Source organism: Rutilus rutilus (assembly GCF_951802725.1).
Source record: "Rutilus rutilus genome assembly, chromosome: 21".
NCBI lineage: Eukaryota > Metazoa > Chordata > Actinopteri > Cypriniformes > Leuciscidae > Rutilus > Rutilus rutilus.
Window position 1 is genome coordinate 8,475,605 of NC_140226.1, and position 25,898 is coordinate 8,501,502.

At 41.2% G+C, this 25,898-nt stretch overlaps 2 protein-coding genes across 2 annotated transcripts in view; one reads left to right on the plus strand and one right to left on the minus strand.

The window, feature by feature from the left end:
• Positions 1-16,249, minus strand: part of kif6 (kinesin family member 6) — a 160,541-nt gene extending 144,292 nt beyond the window's left edge. Inside the window, exons 1-2 of the mRNA XM_084393917.1 lie at positions 16,112-16,249; positions 10,698-10,804 (exon numbers count right to left, since the gene is read on the minus strand). Coding sequence (XP_084250043.1) covers positions 10,698-10,804; positions 16,112-16,171 — 167 coding nt within the window. The 5' untranslated portion in view covers positions 16,172-16,249. The remainder of the gene's footprint in view (positions 1-10,697; positions 10,805-16,111) is intronic.
• Positions 16,250-18,335: 2,086 nt separating this feature from the next.
• The window catches only part of LOC311281147 (kelch-like protein 29), a 176,887-nt gene continuing 169,324 nt past the window's right edge, over positions 18,336-25,898 (plus strand). The window contains exons 1-2 of the mRNA XM_084393871.1: positions 18,336-18,537; positions 23,704-23,770. The gene's annotated coding sequence lies outside the window, so the exon portion shown is untranslated. The remainder of the gene's footprint in view (positions 18,538-23,703; positions 23,771-25,898) is intronic.

Consider the following 25,898-nt stretch of genomic DNA (forward strand, 5'->3'; position numbering starts at 1 on the left):
ACAGAAAATAGTGGTTTTCATCTTGCCACTTTCTTGGTAAAGAAAACACATTTTTACTCAAATTAATCAAAATGGATTTATCACGTTCTGGAACCAAACTATAATATTCAGAAGTAAACAGTGTAGCTGACTGAGAGGCCCCGTCCACACTACTGCGTTTTCGTTTAGAAACGGAGAATTAAAACGAATACGATCTCCGTCCACACCAGCGTTTTAGCTGCGTATTAGAATTGATCTCCGTCCACATTAAAACGACTGAAAACGCGGATCACGTGACCATTCACCAACACTGCATGCGCATGCCGGTGTAAACCTAGAGACTTTCAAACATAGACTGTCAAAAAATGCTTTCAAACATCAAAATGTCATTTATTAATATGTGTTTGTGTCAAAATTACATATAAACATCTTTTCCTATTCTATTTTGCCTGGAAACGCTTCCAACACGCTTGCGTGTCGCATAAAAAATAGGCGTTGGTTCTATTTCTAGCATGCACGCGTTTACCGCGTGAGTGTAAGAAACTGTTCCAGCCAGTGGATTTGACTGAATATTACCTGTGTATACTCCATGACTGATGACACCTAATCATAGAGCCGAGCGTGAGCCTCTGCGTCATCGTTTCTAAAGTCCTCCGTTTTGACCCGTCCAGCCTAAAACGCCCTCTGGAGATTCAAAACGAAAAACGGGTCGGCAGCATTTCTAAACTTCTCCGTTTTGGGTCTCCGTTTTTGCCGTTTTAGTGTGGACGGGAGGTGCAAACGTAGCAAAAGGTCTCCGTTTTTAAACGAAAACGCAGTAGTGTGGACGGGGCCTGAGTGTTTATGTCAGAATGTTTATTTTTAAACCACAACCTTCTTGGGGCTTCTTTGACCGATACAACCCTCTAATGTCAGAATGTTTATTTTTAAACCACAACCTTTTAAAAATGATATATTTAACAATATCTTTAGCATTTCTCATCCAAACAACGTCAAACTTGGCACTGCACTTACTCGTGACCGTAGCGAGACACCTGTCGAGTTTGAAATCCATCGGACTAACGGTTCGAGAGATATGTGGTTAACAGACACACAGACAGACAGACACACAGACAGACAGACGTTCCTGTAATTTATAGATAGATAGGCCTACTGGTAAAACAATAAACTTCTCTCAAATCAAAACTCAAATTCCTAGTAATGCAATGAATCCAAATTACTTTAAAGGTCCCATATTGGTGACACTTAAACTTATATTTGTACCGTTTATATGTGTCTATTAAACACTAATTTAATAGTGTTACAAAAAAAAAAAAGAGTTGGGTTGATTTCCTCACACTTTTCTGAGAGTCTTTTTTCTCCCCTCCCACAAACGCTTGGATTCGCTGCTGGATAGAATGTTCACGTTCATGTTTGAAAGTCACAGAAACCACTTAGACTAGAGTGAGTGATGTGTTTTCATGTTATTATCATACTTTCGGTGATGTGTCTGTGTTTATGTTCCGGTGAACGGCACATAGCGTTACCTGACACACGCCTACCTACTCTTATCCCCGGCTCTCTGTGCGCCGCTGTTGCCTGGAAAAGGCAGCGGTGTCAGCAGCATGAAGGTCCCCTGTGACCGCTGGTAGACGATATAGTACGACCGTATTTGTAGTTTTATAAAATGATGCATTTCTCATGGCCGGTTTTCAGGGACGACTTAACTCCAGACATGACTCCCGCTTCTTCTCGGATTTGAGAAAGGGGGCGGGGCTAGTTCGAGTTTTGGAACAGGACACCCATTGGTTACCCGGGTTTTACGTAGCAAAATACATCAAATTCTAACTGGCACGTTTAGCTGGGAGGCGGCCTAGTTTTATGGGGGGTGGAAAAATTGCCGCAGTGAGCAATTTCACATTTTCACAGCTTTTAATTTACACCCCGAGCCTATATGACACACAGAATCCCATAAAAACCCATTTTCACCATATGCGACCTTTAATGTTTTTCTATTAAAACAACAGCAAAAAAGACTTATTGTCATACAGAGCTGCATAAGAACAGTTATTCAGCAATCACAATCAATAGGCTATAGTCGGAGATCCATGTTTGGATTTACTGCAGTTCATCACTAAGAAGGTTTGATCGCAGATTTAGTCGCAGCAAACAGCGTAAGCAGCTTGTGACAGAACACAGACCGACTGAATAACACTTTCATTTAAGCAGAAAATCTCAAATCTCAAATGGAGATCGCTAAACTGCAGGTTACTTGTTTGTCAGGGTTTTCAGATCATCAGTGCTTCTTCAGCAGTGTAGAGAGCGCATGCACATGGTTGCCAGGTAGCAAAGATTAAGTAAAACACGGGGTAGAAAATGTGTTAATTTAACAGAAAAGCTCTGATTGGGGGATTTAAATGATTGAAATCTGGCAACCGCAAGCATGAATGCTCGTAGCGGCTTGTTAAAAACAGTCCGTAATTTTTTGTTGTCTCTTTTTTTTCCCTGACAAAAACAAAGAGTGATTTTGGTCAAGTTTTTTTTTTTTCAGCTAAACTACATTTAGTCTTGTCTTTTTTCGTCAACGATATTGCATGTTTATTTAGTCACAGTTATTGTTTAATGACAAACATTTTTCGTCACATTTGTCGCGCGTTATGAACCAAACCTGCAGTTCATCAGGTAATCAGCGCCTGTCCCCATCCACTATACTGTCAATTGAATGGGCCTCCTCCTCTCTTTCCATCATGGATCAGCCACCAAGTCAGGCAAAACAGCGAAAACAAAAATTTTGCGATAACGAGGTTGATCTGCTTGTTCATGTGGTAACAGCAAATTTAAACATCATACAAGGAATGTACACACCCACACAAAAGAATGCCATCTGGACCGAAATCACAAAAAAAATCAATGCAATAATTTTCAGCGCAAAATAGAGGCGCGCTTTCACTGGCTTTTTCTGTACATAATGCGGAATACATAATTAGGCGCAGTTTACGCTTCCCCTCCCATCTCTTTATGTGATACTCCCACTTTCCCCTTGACCATCCCATGAATGTATATGCATGACACGAAAAGTGCATTTTGCCATTTTCAGTTCCCACGACAGGCAGTCTGCGCTTTCATCTTGGTGCGTCCCGTTCGTACATACCTCGCCATGGTTTTATGCGCACTTTGCGAAACAAATACGCCTGAAGTGGGCACAAAAGCGTTAGTACATCTGGCCCTCAATTGGTTAGTAAGACTGCCACACAAAGAGGACAGTCATGCTTTTGCTCTGGGACATATTTTTCATATCGCATCCACATTGCAGCCTTTTGCGATTAGCTAATCACAACGTTTCAAATCGCGATTGCAATTCGATTTTGATTCATCGTTCAGCCCTACTTGCCAGGCTCGCAGAGACCGAGGAAGCGGGACCAAAGGGACCACAGGTGTATGGCACCACAGTGGATGCATGACTCATCCACCTCAGCATGTTTAGTGCCCAGACACGCGAGGCAACGAATGTGACCATCCGCCGGCGCCCGGTAATGACTGCATCCAGAAACACACGTGTGCAAAGTCATCTTTAAAAAGACGCCCTATCCCACCCGTGTAATGCTTTTTTAGGGAACTGCTCTCTCTTGGTGCAGAAGCACACAGGGGAAAATATCGCGGCAACACTGACAGGAAATGGTGCAGCCTGTAGTGTGCACTCCTATCGTTGAAGGCGCAGCTCTTACCAGCTGTAATAACAGCTTTTTTAGCGGTCTGAAAAAGCGCACCGCCACCAGCTGTAAGAAAAGCCTTTTAGCGCTCAATGAAGGCGCACACAGACAAATGAGAGGGCTCGATCACCGCTGAAGCGCCGTCACACCAACACCGATAGAGAAAGCTTCTTCCTTGAAGAACTGACTCTTTAGAAAACACTGCTTGTAAATTCGAGACAGGAACAAACAAACAGCTCGGCTCCAAAGCGAAAAGCTGAAGATGCGATGCACCTTCTGCTCATTATATACCCGCGCTGCGAGGAGGAGCAGCTGATGCAATCATCACATATAATATCAATGTGCATTGGCTCGTTTAGTTACACTCAAAGTAGATTGGACTCTCTATCGAGATTCCTATTCGTCGGTTAGTCCGACGTGACGTCGAACATGGCCGAATGAAAGGAAACGTCTCGGTTACGTATGGTAACCCTCGTTCCCTGAGTCCAGGGAACGGAGACGCCTCGTCGGGGGAGTTCCCCTGACGAATTGGGATCACGCTAGGGAGACCAATTGCCTTCGAGTGAATTAAAACGAGCCAATGAACATTGGCATGCAAGATTTGCATTCCGCGGCCCGCCTACCAGTGCGGGTATAAGGCGGAAGCAAGCGCATACACAGACGCTTTTCGCTGAGGAGCCGAACGGTGTCCAGTCCTCCGCGAAGGTACAGCAGCATGGCGATGGGACGAGGCGTCTCCGTTCCCTGGACCATACGTAACCGAGACGTTCCCTTTCGTCAGCAGGGAACTCCGACGCCTCGTTGGGGGAGTTCCCCTGACGAATTGGGATCCCTACCAAAACGCCATGGTGCTGGCCCCTTCCAGCGCCCAGCTAAGCTACAGCCCTGCAGCAGTTTCCAGAAATTTTGCGGGAGCTAGCTAGGGAATCACACTGCTGTTCCGCAAGACCCAATCAGTGGATATTGGATAACACTGGGAAAGCGTGCCCGACCCCAAGGAAATAATAGGGGGGGGGGAACGCTGCGGACGCACGTATCCGTTCACGGAATGGCGTCGCAAGCCGACACACCTATTCCCTCTAATTATTGGCCGTAGCAAGTACTCGGGAGGAAAAAGGTTCCACACGTAGGCTATAAAACCTAGCGAACGTGTTCGGTGTCGCCCAGCCCGCAGCTCTAAAAATGTCTGTTAGCGAGGCGCCTTATGCCAGAGCCCAGGAAGCGGCAAACTCCTAGTGGAGTGAGCCCGCAACCTGGGTGGGCAGGGCTCACCCTCGGACTCATAAGCCCTGGTGATAGCATCCACTAGCCAGTGGGCTAACCTCTGCTTGGAGACAGCCTTCCCCTTCTGCTGGTCTCCGTAACAAACAAAGAGCTGATCTGAGGTCCTGAAGCTTTGCGTTCTGTCTATATAAACCCGGAGGGCCCGGACGGGACAGAGAAAAGCTAGGGCTGGGTCTGCCTCCTCCAGGGGCAGCGCTTGCAGGTTCACCACCTGGTCCGCGAAGGGAGTGGTAGGAACCTTGGGCACATATCCGAGCCGGGGTCTCAATATAGCATGAGAAAGGCCAGGCCCGAACTCTAGGCACGATTCGTCGACCGAAAAAGCCTGCAGATCCCCTACCCTCTTGAAGAATGCCAATGCTAACAGGAGCGCTGTCTTAATGGACAGGAAATTAAGCTCAACTGTCGGCAAAGGCTCAAAGGAAGGACTTTGGAGTGCTTTAAGCACTAAGTCCCAAGAGGGTACAGGGTGCAAATCGCGAGGTGGATTTAGCCTCCTAGCACCCTTAAGGAATCTGATGACCAGGTCGTGCTTCCCCACGGACTTACCTTCAACTACATCGTGATGTGCAGTTATTGCGGCAACATACACCTTGAGGGTGGAGGGAGACAGCCTTCGCTCCAACCCCTCTTGTAGGAAGGGGAGCACGACTCTGATCGGGCAAGTTCGTGGGTTCTCCCGGTGGGAAGAACACCAGCCGACGAACAGGTTCCACTTCAGAGCGTAGAGGCGCCTCGTAGAGGGGGCTCTAGCTGAAGAGATGGTGTCCACCACTGACTGTGGCAGGCCATCTAGAACCTCCGCGTCCCGTCCAGGGACCAGACATGGAGTTTCCAGAGGTCTGGACGCGGGTGCCACAGAGTGCCCCGTCTCTGAGAAAGTAGGTCCTTCCTCAGAGGAATCGGCCAAGGAGGGGCTGTCGCGAGGAGCATGAGTTCTGGGAACCAAGTCCGGGTTGGCCAATACGAGGCCACCAAAAGGACCTGCTCCTTGTCCTCCCTGACCTTGCACAGGGTCTGTGCAAGAAGGCTCACTGGGGGAAACGCATATTTGCGTAAGTCCCGGGGCCAGCTGTGTGCCAGGGCATCCGTGCCGAGAGTTCCTTCGGTCAGGGAGTAATACCACTGGCAATGGGTCGTGTCCGGAGAGGCAAACAGGTCTATCTGTGCGGCTCCGAAGATTCGCCAAATCAGCTGGACCACCTGGGGATGGAGTCGCCATACTCCTGGAAGGGGAGGCTGACATGAAAGCTCGTCGGCCACACAATTGAACTCCCCTGGGACTTGAACGGCACGAAGCGACCTCAGATGCTTCTGACTCCATAGGAGGAGGTGGGAGGCGAGTCGCGACATACGACGGGAGCGCAGACCACCTTGTCGGTTGATGTACGCAACGGTCGCAGTGTTGTCCGTACGGACCAGTACGTGCTTGTGTTTGAGAAGCCCCTTGAGGCGACACAGGGCTAAGCGTACTGCTTGCAACTCTAGGCAGTTGATGTGCCAATGCAGCTGGGGCCCCGTCCACAGACCCGAGACTGCATGCCCTTTGTACGTGGCCCCCCAACCCTTGGCAGAAGCATCTGTGAACACCACAGCATGCCTGGAAACCTGGACTAGGGGCACTCCGGCCCGTAGAAACACAGGATCCGACCAAGGGGTGAAGGTTTGGCGACAGTGCGGGGTGACTTTGACCCGGAACGTGCCGCTCTGCCACGCCCACCTCGGGACTCGATCGCGAAGCCAGTGCTGGAGCGGTCTCATATGCAACAGACCGAGCGGCGTTACTGCGGCTGCGGCTGCCATATGCCCCAGGAGCCTCTGAAACTGTTTCAGTGGAACCGCTGACTTGCCTCGAAAAAGCTTGAGGCAGTTGAGCCGGACGCGAACTGGACGCGTTCCTCCGTGAGGCGCGCAGTCTGGGCGACCGAGTCCAGTTCCATACCGAGATAAGAGATCTTCTGCACGGGGCAGAGTTTGCTCTTCTCCCAGTTGACCTGAAGCCCCAACTGGCTGAGGTGCCGGTGCACCATGTCCCTGTGATCGCACAACACATCTCACGAGTGTGCCAGAATGAGCCAGTCGTCGAGATAGTTGAGAATGCGAATGCCTTGTTCTCTCATGGGAACAATGGCCGCCTCCACGACTTTCGTGAAGACACGGGGCGACAGGGCCAGCCCGAAGGGTAGGACCTTGTACTGATATGCTCGACCCTCGAAAGCAAACCGAAGAAATGGTCTGTGTCGGGGAAGAATCGAGACATGAAAGTACGCGTCCTTCAGGTCGATCGCTGCAAACCAATCCCAGGGACGGATGCATTCGAAAATGCGTTTCTGCGTGAGCATCTTGAACGGGAGCTTGTGCAGGGCCCGATTCAATACTCGCAGATCCAGGATTGGCCGTAACCCACCGCCTTTCTTGGGTACAATGAAGTAAGGGCTGTAGAACCCTGACCTCATCTCGGCTGGAGGGACCGGCTCGATCGCGTCCTTCGCCAGCAGGGCATCGATCTCTTTCCGCAAGACAGGAGCATCCACCGGATGCACACGGGTGAAGTGGATGCCCCTGAACTTGGAAGGCCGGCGTGCAAACTGAATTGCATAGCCGAGCCCGATGGTGCGGATGAACCAGCGCGACGGCCTCAAGAGCCCAAACCAGGCTCAGAGAAACCGCCGCAACGAGCCCACCCGCACCACCGGCGTACCCGCGGAGGGGCAACGAGGTGGAAGGCAGGGACACGGCTCCGGTGGCATTGCAGCGGCCGAGAGCGGGGTCAGGGTGTGTACTTGGACAACACCTACCTGCTTCCACCGGGGGACAGACGGCAGAGAAGACCCGAGAGTGTTCTACTGCGGGCTGTCGCCTGACGAAGGAAGGGGAGGAGACGAGGAGCGAGACCCAAGGGCGGCTGCTGGTCTCCGAGCCTTCCCGCCCAGCGGCAGACAGGAATGACGTGACCGAGGTGGCGCCACTGCTATCTGCAAGCTGGGGAGAGGGGAGCGGGAGTGGCACCGTTCGGGGGCGGCGCGCACTGCCATTCTGACCCTCTCGAACGGAGGAGACTGGCCTTATTTTACTGCCAGTCTCGACCGTAAGGGGAAACGAGGAGCGAGGCCCGGGGGCATCGAGTCCTGGTTTCCTCCTCGCCCAGCGAGAGACGAGAGCGACAAGGACGTAGCCCTCACTGTCATCTGAGCGCTGGGGCCCGTGAGTGACTCAGAGGAAGTGGACTGCTCAAACTTTGGGTACCGCTGACTGGATGACCAGCGGCGGAACAGAAACGAAATTCTCCACCCGGCCCTCCTCCGGGGGAAGGAGTGGTGATGACACGCACTCCCGAAGAGCAGACGTCACATACTCTGGGTCGCTCCTCTCAGGGTCATTTCCCTTCCTCTTGCTGGGGGGAAACGAACTCCGAGCGGGCTGGTTCTGGGGGGCTTCTGGACCACCAGTGTGGACATCGTCTGACCGAAGGCCAGCGCTGTGACTATCACGGTCAGTCATAAAGCGCAGCTCTACTCCGAGTCAGAACTACCCACGTGCACTGAATGTGCAGGGGTAGTGAGAGAGGAAAAACTTCTGCAGATTTAGGCATGTTTGGCTTGCCATATTGGCACCAAAATGCTTCCATACTGCCAACATTTTTCACACCCATCCAGGCACTTTAGAACAGCCCAGGAAAGTGTGGCTGTCAAGTCTGAATCTTCAGCATGAGAACACACCATTATAGTAGGAACTCAGCATCATTTTCAGAGTATAACAGCCCTCTCTCCGATGTAGCGATCGACATCTGTCCTCCCCTGGGGCCCCGAATGAAATGCTTGGTCCCTCATGAGAAAGACCAGAATCCCATCCGAAAGCCTCGACGTCACACGGCACGCTGAGCGGCTCAAGCCCTTACGAGAAAGGGGAGACGAACAACGTGCCGACGTGGTCATGCACTCATGAGAGAACATGAACCACCCACGAACGCAGTCTCAACACACTGATTAGGCATGTGAAACAGTGATCGTGGCCGTCAACCAGGCATGCAAGACAGTGAACGTGGCCATCGTCTCGATGACACACGGCACGCTGGGCGCTCAAGCCTTCAGGCAAGGCGAACAACGCGCCGACGTGGTCATGCTCTCATAAGAAAGCATAAACCACCCACGAACACAGTCTCAGCATGTTTGCAATGCGCTAGAGGAGTGGGAAGCTCGTGAGGGTCTTTCACCTGGCGAGACATTCCGCACTGTAACCCCCAGATCACCAATGCTATTAGCCAAAGTAGTTCTCTTTTTTGAAAAGGAACTAGATGGGGAATAAGCAAAGGGACTCAACCTCATAGAGGTACACGAGTCTCGATCGCGCATCTAGAGCGCCGAATGACGCGCGCTGGGTTGCCGTGACAACCCGCGCTGTCAGCCGGCGCTCGACGGCACACGGCACGCTGAGCGGCTCGAGCCCCTTTAAAAAAGGGGAGACGAACAACGTGCCGACGTGGTCATGCACTCCTGAGAGAACATGAACCACCCACGAACGTAGTCTCACACACTGATTAGGTATGTGAAACAATGAACGTGGCCGTCAATGAGGACAGGAAACGATCACATCCAGAAACACACGAGTGAAACGTCATCCTGAAAAGGACGCGATCTTCACTCGTGTTGCTCTTTCAGAAAGAAAATACTCTCTTTATTGTGCTGAAGCACACAGGGACCCAACGCGGCGACACAGCGGGGAAACTGCAAGCCCGCTGTGCGCACTCAACCGTTTACCAGCTGTAAAAACAGCTTTTGAATTAACAGTGTATAGACGCAGCCGGCAGACAGGAAATCGCGCGGTCGCTGAAACGCCGTCTCACCAACACAGAGAGCTCCCTTCCCGAAACAGCAGACTCGTAGAGCGTAAGATAAATACAATCTTAAAGCTCATTCACTCAGAGAGGACACAATCGGTCGGCTCCGAAGCTAAAAGCGTCTGTGTATGCGCTTGCTTCCGCCTTATACCCGCACTGGTAGGCGGGCCGCGGAATGCAAATCTTGCATGCCAATGTTCATTGGCTCGTTTTAATTCACTCGAAGGCAATTGGTCTCCCTAGCGTGATCCCAATTCTATAGGAGTTCCCCTGACGAGGCGTCGGAGTTCCCTGCTGACGAAAGGGAACTATATATGCCTAACCTGCTCTAAATCCATTTAACATGTTTTAAAATCCAGCAATTTCTTTCTTTCCTTTTTAAAATAAAAGTTACTCCATCCTTAAACAAGAGATGTCCCAAGAGAAATAGGATAAATTGAGAATCAGTTTGCAATGCCATAATTGCCGGAGGTCTTTAGGCTGTCTTTAATTTCCTTTATTACTGGCACTTAGAATTGTGAATTTGAGATTTACCCTGACCAGATGACAGATCATAGCGACTCTCTGACTACAGTGCAGTGACAACAGCTTTAAACAACTGGAGAAATTTGCTGTCAAGTTGCATGTTTCAAAATCCTAATGTTTTACTGGTGCAATACATGGAAATGAAGTAGACAAAACTTATTGATGTTTGCAAATAATAAAAAATAAATAAAAAAATAAAAAATAAAGTTTCAGAGAGAGAAACACTTTCATGTTTCTATCCTAGTGGGCACAGAAAATATGCCCTTCATGAGCAAACTTTATTAAGCTTGCAAGGATATTAGATCATGACAGATCATGTTTGTGAAATCAACACTATAATTCCATAAAATTAAATCTCTTTCCTTCATTTTTCTACACGTCACCTGAAATTGTAGTTTTCCCTCTTATTGTTGATAAAACCATCCGCCAAGTCTCTGGGAACCACAAACTCCAAACTACTGCCCTGCTCCTCACAGTCCACAAAGTACCCCTGCAAAAAAGGATGCTTAAGCATGAGTTCACATAGACTTGCTGGTGAAGACATATTTTATGATTTATATATTCTGCAAGCGTGACTTTATCACTAAGACAAAATTATAATCATATTACAGACATGCTAATTATAATCATTATAGACATGCTAAGATGATAAATTAATATATATATATATATATATATATACACATTACCCCCAACAGCCATTAGCCTACAGAAGTCAATAAAAAACAATCTGGTTTCAATCACATCGATATTACGACTTAAGAACAGAGTATAGCATGAACACAAACCCTCAATATCTAATTAGCCTATATAATATATAATTTGTAGGTGTAACGCCGAGTGCTCTCAGAGATGAGTGAAGGCAGGATCCATGTGCAGGAGAATTTTATTAAAATAATAACAATAACAACCACAACAAACACGAGTAAAAGCAGGGAGCAGAACTGAGAACATCAAAGAAACATCCAACAAAGGACAACACCAGACATGAGAAAGAACATGAGAAATATTGAATTATAAAAAGGGTGATCAGCAAACAAGACACACCTGGAAACAATCAGGAACTAATCAACAAGAAAAACTACAAAGGACTACTAAAACATGGCACAAAACAGGAAATAACATAAGTCCACACAAGACAAGGGGTGCTTCTCAATACTCAAATTGATGCTTCCTCGTTTCCTCTAGCCTGTAACCCGGAAACCAATCGAATTCAGCCATCTTGAAGGACATCTCAATTCTCCACTAACTGCACCACGAGGAGGTGAGGAACGAGGAGTGAGGAAGCTTCCAGAGGAGCCATGAGCGAGGATGCACAGGTCTATCCTATGCAGAAGTCTTTCTTGTCGAGAAACCCGACTCACAAATAAATTCTCCTCCCCCTTCACATCTGTCACAGTCATTTTAATTTATGCTTTAATTTTGCAGTTTAAATAAATCATATATATTACACATAGTATATCAACAGGGCATCTTGCTTTATCTTTATTATTTATAAATTTCTTAAATAACCAAACTTTAACAACATAAAGCCAGATCCTTTGAGCACAGCTGATTTGAAGTGTCAAGAGATCAAGAATATTCCAATATAAAAATACGCTTTCCTTCGATTCCTTCGTCCAGATTTTCTTTCCTTTCAGAAAGGAAACGAGGATGCACAAATAAGAAATGAGAAGCACCCAAGGGGAACACAAGACAGTAATCATGACAGTAGGGGTGTAACAATATATCATGTCACAATATAGGCCTATCCCAATAAAAAAATGCAACAATGTACCGTGGACAATGACAATCTGTATTGTATGTAGTTTACCCAAAATAAAATATATTGTGTGAGAAAAAAATCAAGCTTACTGAGTTTTAGTGTCAGTACTACATTAAAGGTTCAAACGACAATCACCAGTGACAACTGGAGATTCACCCGTTGTAAAAGGCAAAAGACTGCAACCGGCCCCATGCAAAAACAAGGATAATATTGGAAGGGCATTAAATGTAGTCACGCAATGCTGATGTTGTTAACATTAACAATTTGAGAACAACGTATATAATTTGCACGGTTTAATGTGATATATAAGCGATCGTTAGATTTAATCAGCGCGATTTACCGCAATGCTTTTTTTCCCTTAGTTGATCAGAACAAAAGTGGATGTTACTTATTCAGATGACAATTCTTATGTTTGTCATACTTTCAAAAAGTAGAATCTGTGATTCCGAATGACAGTATCCACACCGGCGCGGCGACTGACAGCCGCGCATTCTCCTCAAAACATTGGATTCATCCGCACTGTGCCGTGCCGAGGCACAACCCACGTAAAGTTGATAATTCCGCGAATAACTGCAATTGCACATTTCAAACAAAGATGGCGACAAAGAGGAAAAACTACGGACTGCAGCTTTTAATATATAAATTCTACGCTTTCCTCTTTTGAACTTCCAAGCATCGAGGAAGTAATCTAAACTATTAATAAATCTAAATCTACCACATGTCAGTTGGATTCTATTCCATTAATTGGTTAAAGCCTGCTTACCTTCTCTATCTTCTTTAATTACTGATATCAAACACTCTTCACTTACTTCTGGTACTGTTCCACCTCAATTGAAAACTGCTGTGATAACTCCTTTACTTAAGAAACCAGGGGCTGATTCATATTGGAAAGGTTTGTTGCAGCCCAAGTCCAGAATCATCTTTCTCATAATGGTCTGTACAAGCAATTTCAATCTGGGTTTCATCCTTATCATAGTGTTGAGACTGCACTAGTTAAAGGGATACTCCACTTTTTTTGGAAATAGGCTCATTTTACAACTCCCCCAGAGTTAAACAGTTGAGTTTTACCGTTTTCGAATCCATTCAGCCGATCTCCGAGTCTGGCGGTACCACTTTTAGCATAGCTTAGCATAGATTATTGAATCGGACAAGACCATTAGCATCTCTCTCAAAAAAATGACCAAAGAGTTTCGATATTTTCACGCAGCGCCTGAAAATAGTCGGCCCTATAGTCTACCGAGCTGGGGACTATTTTCAGGCGCTGCGTCATATCATTACGCCTGCTGGACCCATGGTACGGCAGCAAAGTTTCTTGATTATTTCGCAGGAATGAGAGTATAGTTCCTAGCCATATCAGCCTAGAAAATCGCAACTTTTCATTTTCCGTCGGTCTTAGTACACGATGCAACTACAGAAGTGTCAAGTTTTAAATAGGAAAAATATCGAAACTCTTAGGTCATTTTTTTGAGAGAGATGCTAATGGTCTTGTCCGATTCAATGATCTATGCTAAGCTATGCTAAAAGTGGTACCGCCAGACCCGGAGTTCAGCTGAATGGATTCGAAAACGGTAAAACTCAACTGTTTAACTCTGGGGGAGTTGTAAAATGAGCCTATTTCTAAAAAAAGTATCCCTTTAAGATCTCTAATGACTTATTGCTAGCTGCTGACTCTGGACTTTTATCTATACTAATTCTGCTCGATTTAAGCGCAGCATTTGATTCTATCTTGCACAGCATTATGTTGCACAGAATGGAGTCAATTGGAATTATTGGTACCCCCTTGACTTGGTTTCGATTGTACTTTATGGGTCGTATTCAATTTGTACAGTTGAAGCAGTTTTGTTCAAAGCCTTCATATGTCAATACAGGTGTCCCGCAGGACTCAGAATTAGGTCCTCTTTTATTTATTATTTATCTTTTACCCCTTGGTAATATTTTTAGGAAATATGGTATTCAATTCCACTGCTATGCCGACGACACCCAACTTTACCTGTCCTCCAAACCTACCTCTAATTTTCCTCCATCTGTCTTCTCAGATTGTTTAGCAGAGATTAAAGAATGGTTTACTTCAAATCTTCTTAAACTTGACACGAGTAAAGTGAAGTCTTTGTGTTTTTAAATCTCGCCTTAAAGGGTTAGTTCACCCAAAAATGAAAATTCTGTCAGTAATTACTCACCCTCATGTTGTTCCAACCCTGTAAGACCTTCGTTCATCTTCGGAACACAAATTAAGATATTTTTGATTAAATCTGAGAGCTGGATCACTCCTCCATAGCTTCTAAGACATTATAACTTGCTGGCCCAGAAAATGTATTAAAGACATCGTTAATATAGTCCAAGTGACTACAGTGGCTCAATCTTAAGTTTATAAAGCAACGATAATACTTTTTGTGCGAAAAAAATACAAAAAATAACGACTTTATTCCACTATTCATTTCCTTCTCTCTAGGGCCTCGAGTTTTTTCACGTAGTAAAACAGCGCAGCGCTTCTGTGTTGTACGTCACACGCATCAATAACCTGTCTTTAATAACCTTTTCTGGGCCAACAAGTTATAATGTCTTAGAAGCCTATGGAGGAGTGATCCAGCTCTCAGACTCAGATTTAATCAAAAATATCTTAATTTGTGTTCCGAAGATGAACGAAGGTCTTACGGGGTTGGAACAACATGAGGGTGAGTAATTACTGACAGAATTTTCATTTTTGGGTGAACTAACCCTTTAAGACCCATCTTTTTCGGCAGGCTTTTATGTGATTACTTTTACATTTTAATACTGGTATCCAGGCTGCAATAATGAGTATTTGTTTATTGTTTATTGTTGATTGTTTTATTGTGTTTGTAAGGTGTCCTTGAGTGTCATGTAAGGCGCCTATAAATTAAATGTATTATTATTATTATTATTATAATATATCTAGTCAGTGACAGAGTGCAAGCATATTCATCTCAAATAATTCTGTATTTTCAGCTTCAGAATCCTGAATATTTTTATTCTGGTGTCACCATTGTCCTGTGCATTGGGTTACCAGCATCAAGTCCATCAAGCCTATTCATTTCCACCCCCAATGTAATTTAGCATTTTAATCAGCAGTACATTTTTTGTTAACCTTTTACCATATGTCTTAGAGAATCACAATAATATTGTATCGTGAGTTCAGTATTGTGATATGTATCGAACCGTGACATGAGTGTATCGTTACACTCCTAATTTTTTTTTTTTTTAATTATCTCATCTTAACTGATGGGGCATATGCATATAATTTTTCTCTTATTAACTCTTAATAACTTAAGTAGGTGTGAATTCAGGTTGATTGGGACACTTTTTGCCATTGAGATGACTGGGAAAAAGTTTCCCCCATCAACCTGAATTCACCCCTATGTAAAATGTAAATAACACGGTCCATAAACAGACAGAAGTGCTATGTTAAATAGTTGCTGTACAGAGATCAGAGATCTTGAGGGTTTGCACTCTCAGATGCTTTTGTTTTTAAGTAGCTGAATAAGTAGCTGAATTTCTTATTTATTTACTTCTGTAGGAAATGACTATATAATAATACCACTAATATTATTGGACTAATATGATTATTGCTGTAACGTTACGTTTTACAAGAAAATATACCATTTGAGTCTTTCTACTTCAAAATTTCAAGTTAATTCAATGTGGACTTGCAGTTTATTTATAGGCTAGTTATTAAAAAATGTACTAGCAATTTCTGAGTGTAAATTGTTTTATAGTAAATCCTACACCACTTTATCAGTATATAATTACAAGAAATGAGACATTAGACACTGCAGCACCAACATTCTAAAAGAAAACACGAGCGTTTAGCTAACTCTTATTAACCCTTTAGATAACGTTAGGCCTATTGAAATCAAAATGTAAATAACACGACTTAGGCTATATGCAGATAGAAGTGCTACAAGAATTGCACAATAGCTGACACACAGATGTTAAGATTATATGTGCAAAACCGACTAGCAGCTAACTTAGGTGTCCACTAACGTTACTACAAGTACACAAACGCAAAATACTCACCGAGGTGGGTGTCTTCGTCGGTTTTACACGTGCAAAGATTTGAATCGTTTGCTTAACCATTGTTTTATATGATAATTATTATTCTTTAATTATTATTGTTATTATTTATCCAAAGAACCAGTTTAGCTTCACACATTTAATTCACTCCTTTCTTTTTATACTTCTGTGTGTACAGAGGTTGCTACGCGACCAGTGACGTGACACGCTCTGCAGAACGTATGCATTGACGTCACCTGACCTGAGATGCAAAACATCCTGCAAAATGAATGGATTTAGAAGGGGAAACTGCAAAACGGGAGTAAAACAAACGATTATCTGCTTAAATTAAAGGCAGCTGGACCAATAGGGACCACATTATTTGGACCACTTGCACTCTCAGACTTGCATTCTCACACTTGCACTCTCTGGCTGCGTTCGAAATCTATATACACTCACTCACTATTCCCTACTTACTATTACTCCACTAATATAGTCTACTTGAAGGAGTGAATGAAAACAAGTGATCGATTTCGGACACTGAGTGCGCCAGAAGGACTGCCGCTTTTGCAGTTTGTGCTTGCTGTTTAATAATCATTTGAAACTTAGCAAGCAGCTCCAGTAGTAATGAAAATATCTTGAACTCTGTCATAAAAAAAAACAAAAAAAAACAACAACAACAACTAGCATGTATAGACCATAATTAAACAACACAATAAATAGGATATATATATATATATATATATATATATATATATATATATATATATATATATATATATATATATATATATATATATATACCTACCTTGGATGCAGTGCAAGCTCCTTTGTATAAAAACATCTGCTATGCACATTAAAATATAATGGCTGCGAAAATACGTGTCAGTTTGACAAATTTATTGTCAACCCAATAAATGCCAGTTTAAAAATGCTGTTGGTAGCCTATAAGAAACAATGTGCCACTGTCATGTAGCTTTAAAAAAATAAAAAAAATAAAAATAGTGTACAATAAACAAAATAAAAATGAGATTTAAAAATAAGATATGTTTCAATAAAACAGTGACAGTTCTTAAAGTTCTTCAGTTCTTATAAAGCCCATGGCAATGTGAGCCTGAAAAAAATAAATAAAAATTGTTCTCCTACATTTGCACATCATCCACCAGTAGATGTCAGTCATGTATTGTATGTGAATCCGAGGCGCTGCCAAAAGAGAAATCAATATCCAACTTGTACTGTACTGTAAATAAATACTGTTATTCTGTGAAATGCATAAAATAAACAGATAAACAAAGCAAACTAATCACATATTCTAGTAAACAATTCATACATTATTGTTTTATCTTCTGCTGTAGCCTGTTGTTTACATTTGATTTTCCATGTCATTTAGAAATGTTATTATTTTCAATATACTGTTTAATAATATACCACGTATTTTTATACAGACATTTCCCCCCTAGTTTAAACTTGACCTTTCCACCTGTTTTTTTTGACAGATAATTCTTTTTAACATTATGATCATTTTAGGTTACATTTTACATGTAGCCTACTGTATCAATTAAAGGAAATATATTTTTAGATGTTGGAACTTGTCACCATTCAGTGCATACATTTAATGAAATGATTACAAGGTTTTTTTTTTTTTTTTTTTTTTTTTTTAATACAAAAAGTCCCTTTTGTAATATAATATAAATGATTGCAAGTATAAGGAATATAATAATACAAAAATCTGATCCTAAAAGCTTTTAAATGCTGATAACATAAATGTATAAATATGTTTTAAATAAATAATTATATTATATAAACTCAGAGAAAAAAAAAAAAAGAAAAGAAATGTGTAAACGTGTAAAACTTGACGTGTAAATATTTGTATGAACAAAAATTTAAACAGCTCGACAGACATAAACTGAACACTTTCACAGACATTTGACGAACAGAATTGGAAGTAGGCTACAACAAATAATAATAATAATATATTTTTCAAAATATGTAAACTTTAATTAGCCTACTCATACTGAGTGCATTTAATGTAGGCCTATCACCTTTATAGGTTACTAAGCATTAGCTATACTTTATTTAAAAAAAAAAAAAAAAAAAAAACATTTACAGTAATGCGCTTGCATTACAAACTGAACTTTCATTTTTGCTGTTGAAACTTGATGCACCTGCACCTCCTCTCTCTCGACAGGTGGCGCTGTGTGTTTAGTAATTATAGTGTTAAAGGGGGAGGAGCAGAGACATTACACACATACACACACACGCTCGCGCTCGCGCGCGTACCACAGGCCGTCGGTGCGCGCTGACTATCCAAACACGCGCTGAATAACCCAGCATCATCATCCCCTCCTCATCATCATATTCCCATCAGCGTGTGCACGAGCTGCATCACTGACAGCAGCGCGAGGAATTCTGTGATACAATGAAACAAACGCGCGCAGATTCATCCTAAGGTAAGACAGCTGGAGTTCAGAACATCATCATATTGGCTTTACAAACTACCGCTACTGGAATTAAGAAGCGATACATTAGTGTGATTTCTGCATATGTGTTTCATGAAGAGAAACTAATGTAACGCTAGCAAAGGCTGCTTTATTTCCCTCTACAGTCGCTATAAAATCTATATACAGTTGCTCTTTACGCTGCTTCTGCCCTCCTGAATTTAAGAAGAGTCACTGGAGACGCCAGTTTTCACTTTTCTGAACAGTTACAGGTGTGGAACCATTGAAACTGCATTGATAATTGTTGCTATCAATATTTGATTCTGACTTGCTGTGTTTTTATGTTTATGCATGAGTTACTGCTGATTAAATGACAGTTATTGTCATCGTTTGCACATGGTAATATTAAGGTTTTAATGTGACGTGGAATCTAAATTATATATTTAAACAGTTTAGTCACTAGCTGATAGTTTTGATATTTTGCAATATCATTGAGTTGATGGATTTATGTTACAGATTTTCTGAATTGCTAAAACACATTTCTCAAAACCATCACCAACTTTCTCAAAACCTTAAACACAAAACCAAATCTTCAAACATTCAGAGAACATCTGACTCTTCTAGCAAAATCAAACAATCAATTTGATCTGTGCTCAAAATCAAATAATGCTTTCAGATCATACACACAGCGATTAAATATTATAAACACTACAAATCATTCATTTGACACTACATAAAAAAAAAGGAGAACACAGAATCTAAAAACATGCAGTTACAGAAATAAAATATTGCAACAAAGTATACAATTTTGCAATTACGTAAAAAAGTATAGTAATCACAATTTACAATATATATGTACAATATGAACAAACTGTATACTGTATATACTTGACTATTGAATAGGAGGCCCATTGAATGTCTGTATATTCAGCACTTGCATACTGTAAAAATACAGTAACCAAACAACAAAAGCCAAAATGGTTAAAAAAGGCTAAATGAAAAGCATGTTACAGTACACTCAAAAGAGTTGTGAAACAGAAAAATCAAGGTCAATGAGAGATTAATTCTTTCTTCAGCATCATGTCTTCATGTTGGGTCCAGCCTGAGGACTTTGTCCACATCACAATGTCATCTCTGCAGGCAATGGGAAAAACCATCTAGTGTTCCAGATCCAGCCTTGACAATATTCTCCACACCAAGCTCTTCCTCGTCCTCATCCTCTTCCTCCTCGTCCACCACTTATAAACTCATACTCTTCCTCCTCTTACACATACTCTTCCTTCTCTCCTTCTTGTATTGTTTCCATCCACTGTTGGTCTCAACAATCAGACAGTGCAACATTCTGAGTCAATTTTGGGACTCTGAACTGACTTGTATTATTACAGTTGGTTTGACCACATCATTAGAAATAAGTGTGAACAGTTTTGAGTTGTTGTGTGTAAATGATGACAACTGTGTTGTAGTTGTGTTTAACTTTTATCTGCCTGTGTTTAGCATTTTGAAACATAAATGCATCACAGTGCAAAATGTGTGCATGATATTTGCAAACAGTGTCTAACTGCCTGAACTTGTTAAAAGTTTTACAGAAAGAGTGATTTATTCAACAAATTGGTTTAGGCTTTTGAGAATTTGGTTCAGAGAATGGGATTTAGATTTAGTGTTTTAGCAATTCAGAAAAACTGTAATTGAGATTATAATTATTTCATATGCATTTGTTTCTTATTTACTTGTTCAAGTTTTTTATTTTACTTCAAAAAGTACCTTACATGAGCAGGTAGATGTTTCACAGTAACAAAAACCAAAGTGCTTCATATAAAGTGCAAAACACAGACAACAGTAGTACAATATTTAAAGCAAATTTAAATAAAAATATAATGTGTAAATAAAACTTAAAATTTCATGCAATATAATAAAATTTCACCTTGTAGCGAACATATAGATTTATTTCTTTAGTGTGTTTAAGTCATGATCTGTGTTGATTTGAGGAGGATGGAGTCTCACTTCACTCACTTTCTGTTTCGGATTTGTTGTATTTGTGTAGGTATACAAACCTCTGGTAAAATAACATCTGCTGATTCTGAGAGAGTCAATATTAAACATTTCGATCTGTTATTGGAAACTAAATGTATAGTCAGTAGATGGTTGACTTCTTTCCTGATGTGTTTCATGCTTGTCAAAGTCTTTGAATGGAGTCTTTAAATGATGAGTGACAGTTTGGGCTGTTTGGCATTGAATTGTAGATGCATATAATGCAGTATCATTGATTTGATACTTAAATGATTTAAGAAATAGCCCTATACATTTTTATTTTTACTTGTCAAGTCTTTGATTGACATCTTTAAATTATGAGTTTCAGGTTGGGCGGTTTGGCATTGAATTATAGATGCATGTCAATAATTTTTGGTGTTTTTAAATGTGTTGATCAATGTTGATTTGAAGAAGATGGAGTCTCTCAGCATTTCTGTCTGTTAAATCAAGCTGCTTTCTTTTCTCGCAAGCAATCAGGACAATATTAATTGTGTGTAGCAGAGCTTATCTAATTCATTATGTGGAAATCTATTAGTTGATTTGTCCAGGTGATAAGCTCTGATTTACCTGGTTAGTTAATGTCTGTCAGGTGCTGTGATGATTTATTGATGCTGGAGACACACAGTTCAGTTTAGCAGTGAGTGTTTGACTGAGTTCAGATGGTGATTGACAGACATGTGACCTTTGTGGTTGCCAGGTCGTTCAGGTCAGTTTATGTCCTAGATCATTTAAACATAAAAGTAAAAAAAAAGCCATTATGCTCCATTACTAATTGCCTCTTAATGAATTAAAAGCTTGTTCATCTAACTCTGTCAATCATGTCGCTTAACTCCTGATATTTAGAGTCAAAAGTCCAATTACACAGATGAGTTTGGCTTTTATGACAAAACATTGGCAGCATAATGTAGTCAAGAGCAAATTTACATATTCCACAATGAGCTTACTTATTTAGACGTTTGTAAAACCACACAGATGGTTAAAATTGCTGCCAGACCATTAGCTCTGTTGCGACTACACACAGGCAGGCAGAAGAATGGGAAGAATTAAATGGAGATCTGTCTTGGAAAGGACATTAATTGAGCATGTCTTCATGTTAACACTGGTCTTAAGGTCTTTAGGTCTTAAGGCTTCAGTAAGTGTTGGAGATCTTCAGATCCAGCCCAGATTTCACACCGAAAACAGAACAGAACTTCTGCACATGAATGAGCCACTTCACACTCATCTGAAGCAGTCTGTGTTTGAACTGATGAGACGAGTGAATCTAACAAAACCATTTGAGAACATGTTTGAGGTATATTTCACAACAAAATAAATCACCAAAAAATGCAATAAATAAAGCCTATTTGCTTACCATAATGTTTTATGTATATACAATATAATGTATATACAATATAATGTGTGTATATATATATATACAATATAATGTCTTGTATATGACATTAAATATATTTATTTTAGATAATTTGTTAATTTATAATATATATATGCGCCTATATTTTTGCTGCACAATTCTGGATAATTGTGTATTTTTTATTTTTTTCTGAACAGACAACTAAATAAGATAACACAATTTACTAGAGGTTCTGACTAAATATAAATATTATGCATCTCTTGAATGAATGATTCAATGACTCACTCTTAACTACTTCACTTGTTTCATCACTGGATGAATCAGCATTTTTGATAGAATCTCTTGAATGAATGATTCATTGACATACATTTTATTTATTTTTTTTACAGTCATTTGTTGCCACCTAGTGACATAACAATGTAATCGATACAATCGTTATTTGAAGGACCAAGTTAATTTCAAAAGGTGATTTGTGATCTATTTTAATCGCTAAAGTAGACTTCATGGTTAATATCTGAACTGTAAACTTTTAGCCCAGTAGCCTACTTCTGTGACAATTTAAATTATTGTAAGACAGAAATAACGATACTGCTATGATCATCTTACCTATACATCAGGGGTCGGCAACAGGCCATGTAACTTTGCTTGTAATTGAATCCTTGAAGCTCACTTTAACATTTAAATCGCAAACCGGTTGACATGTAGGCCTATTAAATATTTTGAATTCATGCTTTGCTTCTGTGAACATTAAACCCTGCCTACTTTGATTTGATTGGCCATCTCAATCATTTTGACATCGACGAGCGCTGTTAGACCACTGAGGCAGACCAGACTAAAAATGTAACTTTTAAACCATTTTTCATCCTAACAACACACAGTGTAATGGAGTGCAGCAGAGCAGTGCGAGAATTTCAAATATTGAGAGGGAACAATTTGGGATTTTCTGGCACACTTTGGGCCCCTTAGTTCCAATTGAGCAACGTTTAAATGCCACAGCCAACCTGAGTATTAATGCTGAGTATTGATGGCTACTTTCAGCAGGATAACGCACCATGTCACAAAGCTCAAATCTTCTCAAACTGGTTTCTTGAACATGAACATGAGGTCACTATACTCAAATGGCCTCCACAGTCACCAGATCTCAATCCAATAGAGCACCTTTTGGATGTGGTGGAACGGGAGATTCACTTCATGGATGTGCAGCCGACAAATCTGCAGCAACTGCGTGATGCTGTCATGTCAATATGGACCAAAATCTCTGAGGAATGTTTCCAGCACCTTGTAGCACCTTTCTATGCCACAAAGAATTATGGCAGTTCTAAAGGCAAAAGAGGGTCCAACCCGGTACTAGCAAGGTGTATTACACCTTGCAAAATGCTAAACCTGTTCATATCATATAATGGTTTTGATTAATACCTTACGTTTTTTTTTTTTGCTTTACAGTAATTGAAATGTTGGGCTTAATGAAGGGGTAATATACATTTATATGATTTGTCTTTTTCTTTGTGGTAAATTATAGCGCAACTGTTTCTTTCTGAGATTCACTTGAACATTGTTTATTTCATGAATATTTCATGTGTTTTATTCACTATTATTATTCTGTTTAAAAAAAAAAAAATTGATGCTGCTTTTCTGCAAATGACTAGAGAGCTGATTTATTGTCGTAGAGGTCGTTAAAAACAGGTTCATGGTGACGTGACTTTAAAAACCATGTTTAAGTGTCCCTGTGTCCTCTGAGAAACACTCTCTAAAATCATCTGATAATTACTTATGATGGATGTTTCTCATTTCTTTAACAGGTGCTGTGTGATCTAGAGGAGAAAGAGACTCAACTTTCCTATGATGTGTATCGACCAGAGACGTTTGGTGAGTTGTTTTGAAATTCAGCAAGTTTCATCCTGTATCAATGCTGAAGCAGATTTCGTGTTGACGATTTCTATGATTATGAATCAAACAGAGGGAGTAGTTGAATTTATTTTCTACGCGGAGGATGTCCACACAGCTTAAGTTGTATTAAATTGGAATTAGTCATTTATGGTTTTGTGCTCTTTATGAAGATGATGTATGTGTTTCTTTGAGGATTGATTGTGTGTGATGGTATTGAGGCTGATATCTCACACTGGAATCCCTGCTGTGTGACGATCTCAGAGGAGACAACTTAATTGGCGTATGTCAGGATGTATAGACAGAGATTGAGAAAAGCGTGAGAGCTGAACTTTCACTAGTGCATCGTAATCTGAATATTTGTTTGTTGCTACAAATTTAGGAATTCTTATACAATATTAATGCCTGTTTATCATGGTGTTAGTAATATATATTGTAGTACTGGTCTTGATATTGTAATTTTTGCTATAGAATCAGTTGTTTATACAATAAATAACCACATGATAACATCGTTCATCGATAACATGATTTATATAATCCAGAGGATGATACACTTTGCTGATGAAGAATTGTGTAATCTTCTCATTTGCAACCCTGGCTTATTGGAAATATGTGCATGTGGTAATATTTCTGCACAATGATATGACAGTGACAGTTCATTACTTTTCACAACACTATCAAAGTGAAATGTTCAGTGAGTTGCGCTAAAAGCGCATTCAGTTTTAAATGAAAGAGATTAATGTGAATCTGGCAATGCTTTATAGGGTAACTCTCGCCAAATTGCAACCTAGGCTATTTTTATTAATCTACTCGAGTCAAACATTCGTGTACAAGCATAATTAGAATGGAAACGCCACTTTTAAGATTGACTGTTTTCGGTCAAAATGCCTTTTGTGTATGGGAGTGCTAGGGGCACTACAGTGATAGCATCAAAATTGCTATTTTTAAAACACTAAGGAGGCTCGACACAACATGAAATTGTGCTTGAAGTATCACCAGGGGCTCTACACATGAATTTTGTCAGTCAAAAGTAGTCGATCTCCGAATGCAATGTAACATGAGGAGAGTAAAGATCTTTCCATCTTTACTCTCCTCATGTTACATTGCATTTGGAGATCGACTACTTTTGACTGACAAAATTCCAGCCACCGGAAACACTAACTGATAAAGTGAGTCATACAAAACCTTTCTTTTTGTAAACTTTGTGTACACAAACAGTGTTCTCAATGCTCGAGTTCATGTGTTCATGAGTTACATGAATGTTTGACTCGGGTAGATTTAACAATAAAAGCCTTGGTTGCAATTTGGCGAGAGTTACCCTTTAAGTTGATTGTTGTTTGTATTGAGGCAGTTTGGAAATGACATGTCTGTTGAGTGGGTAATGCATTTGAAAATTACGTACCACCTACACGAAACAGGACCCTAAACCCAACCGATAATGTTAACAAAAACAAATGTTAGATAAAAATGCATTTGCTGAAGCAACCATGCCATTTTACCAGTGCCAGGTAAGCTACCAAACACCTGGTACTACACCAGAAAAGCCAAAGATATGGAGCTGGTTATGTGATGCAAACAAATCATCCACTATGAAAAAGGTGTTTTTTTTGTGTGTGTAATATAAGTCTTCAATTAATCAATAATCTACCCCTGTAATCATGCAAGTTGTGTGAACAGGCAAATCACTGTGCTAATAACACTCTATGCATATGCTAATTAGGATACGATCATAGATTAATTAGGTGTTAATGGTGAAATTAATTAATATTGATATCAAGTTTCTATTTCATGTCTTTTCTATTTTGAGGGTTCTTCCATCATCTAGTTTTTGAGTGATATGGATTGAAACATTCAATATCGTACCTATTTTTACTTAAAGCTTAACATTACCTTCAAACATCTCAGTGGTTTTGTTGAGAAATGGGTTTTGACTATCTAATGTCTTAATCAGTATTTTTTGACACTTGCTGTTTCAGTTTTTAAAGAGCTTCCATGTTGATTTAGTAAATATCCTGTTTAACCTCCAGTAACCTTGTTCATCTCCTGAGATAGTTTTTGATATGCTAAAATCACACCTGTGTGCAAGCTGTTCTTTTTACCTTTGGAAAAT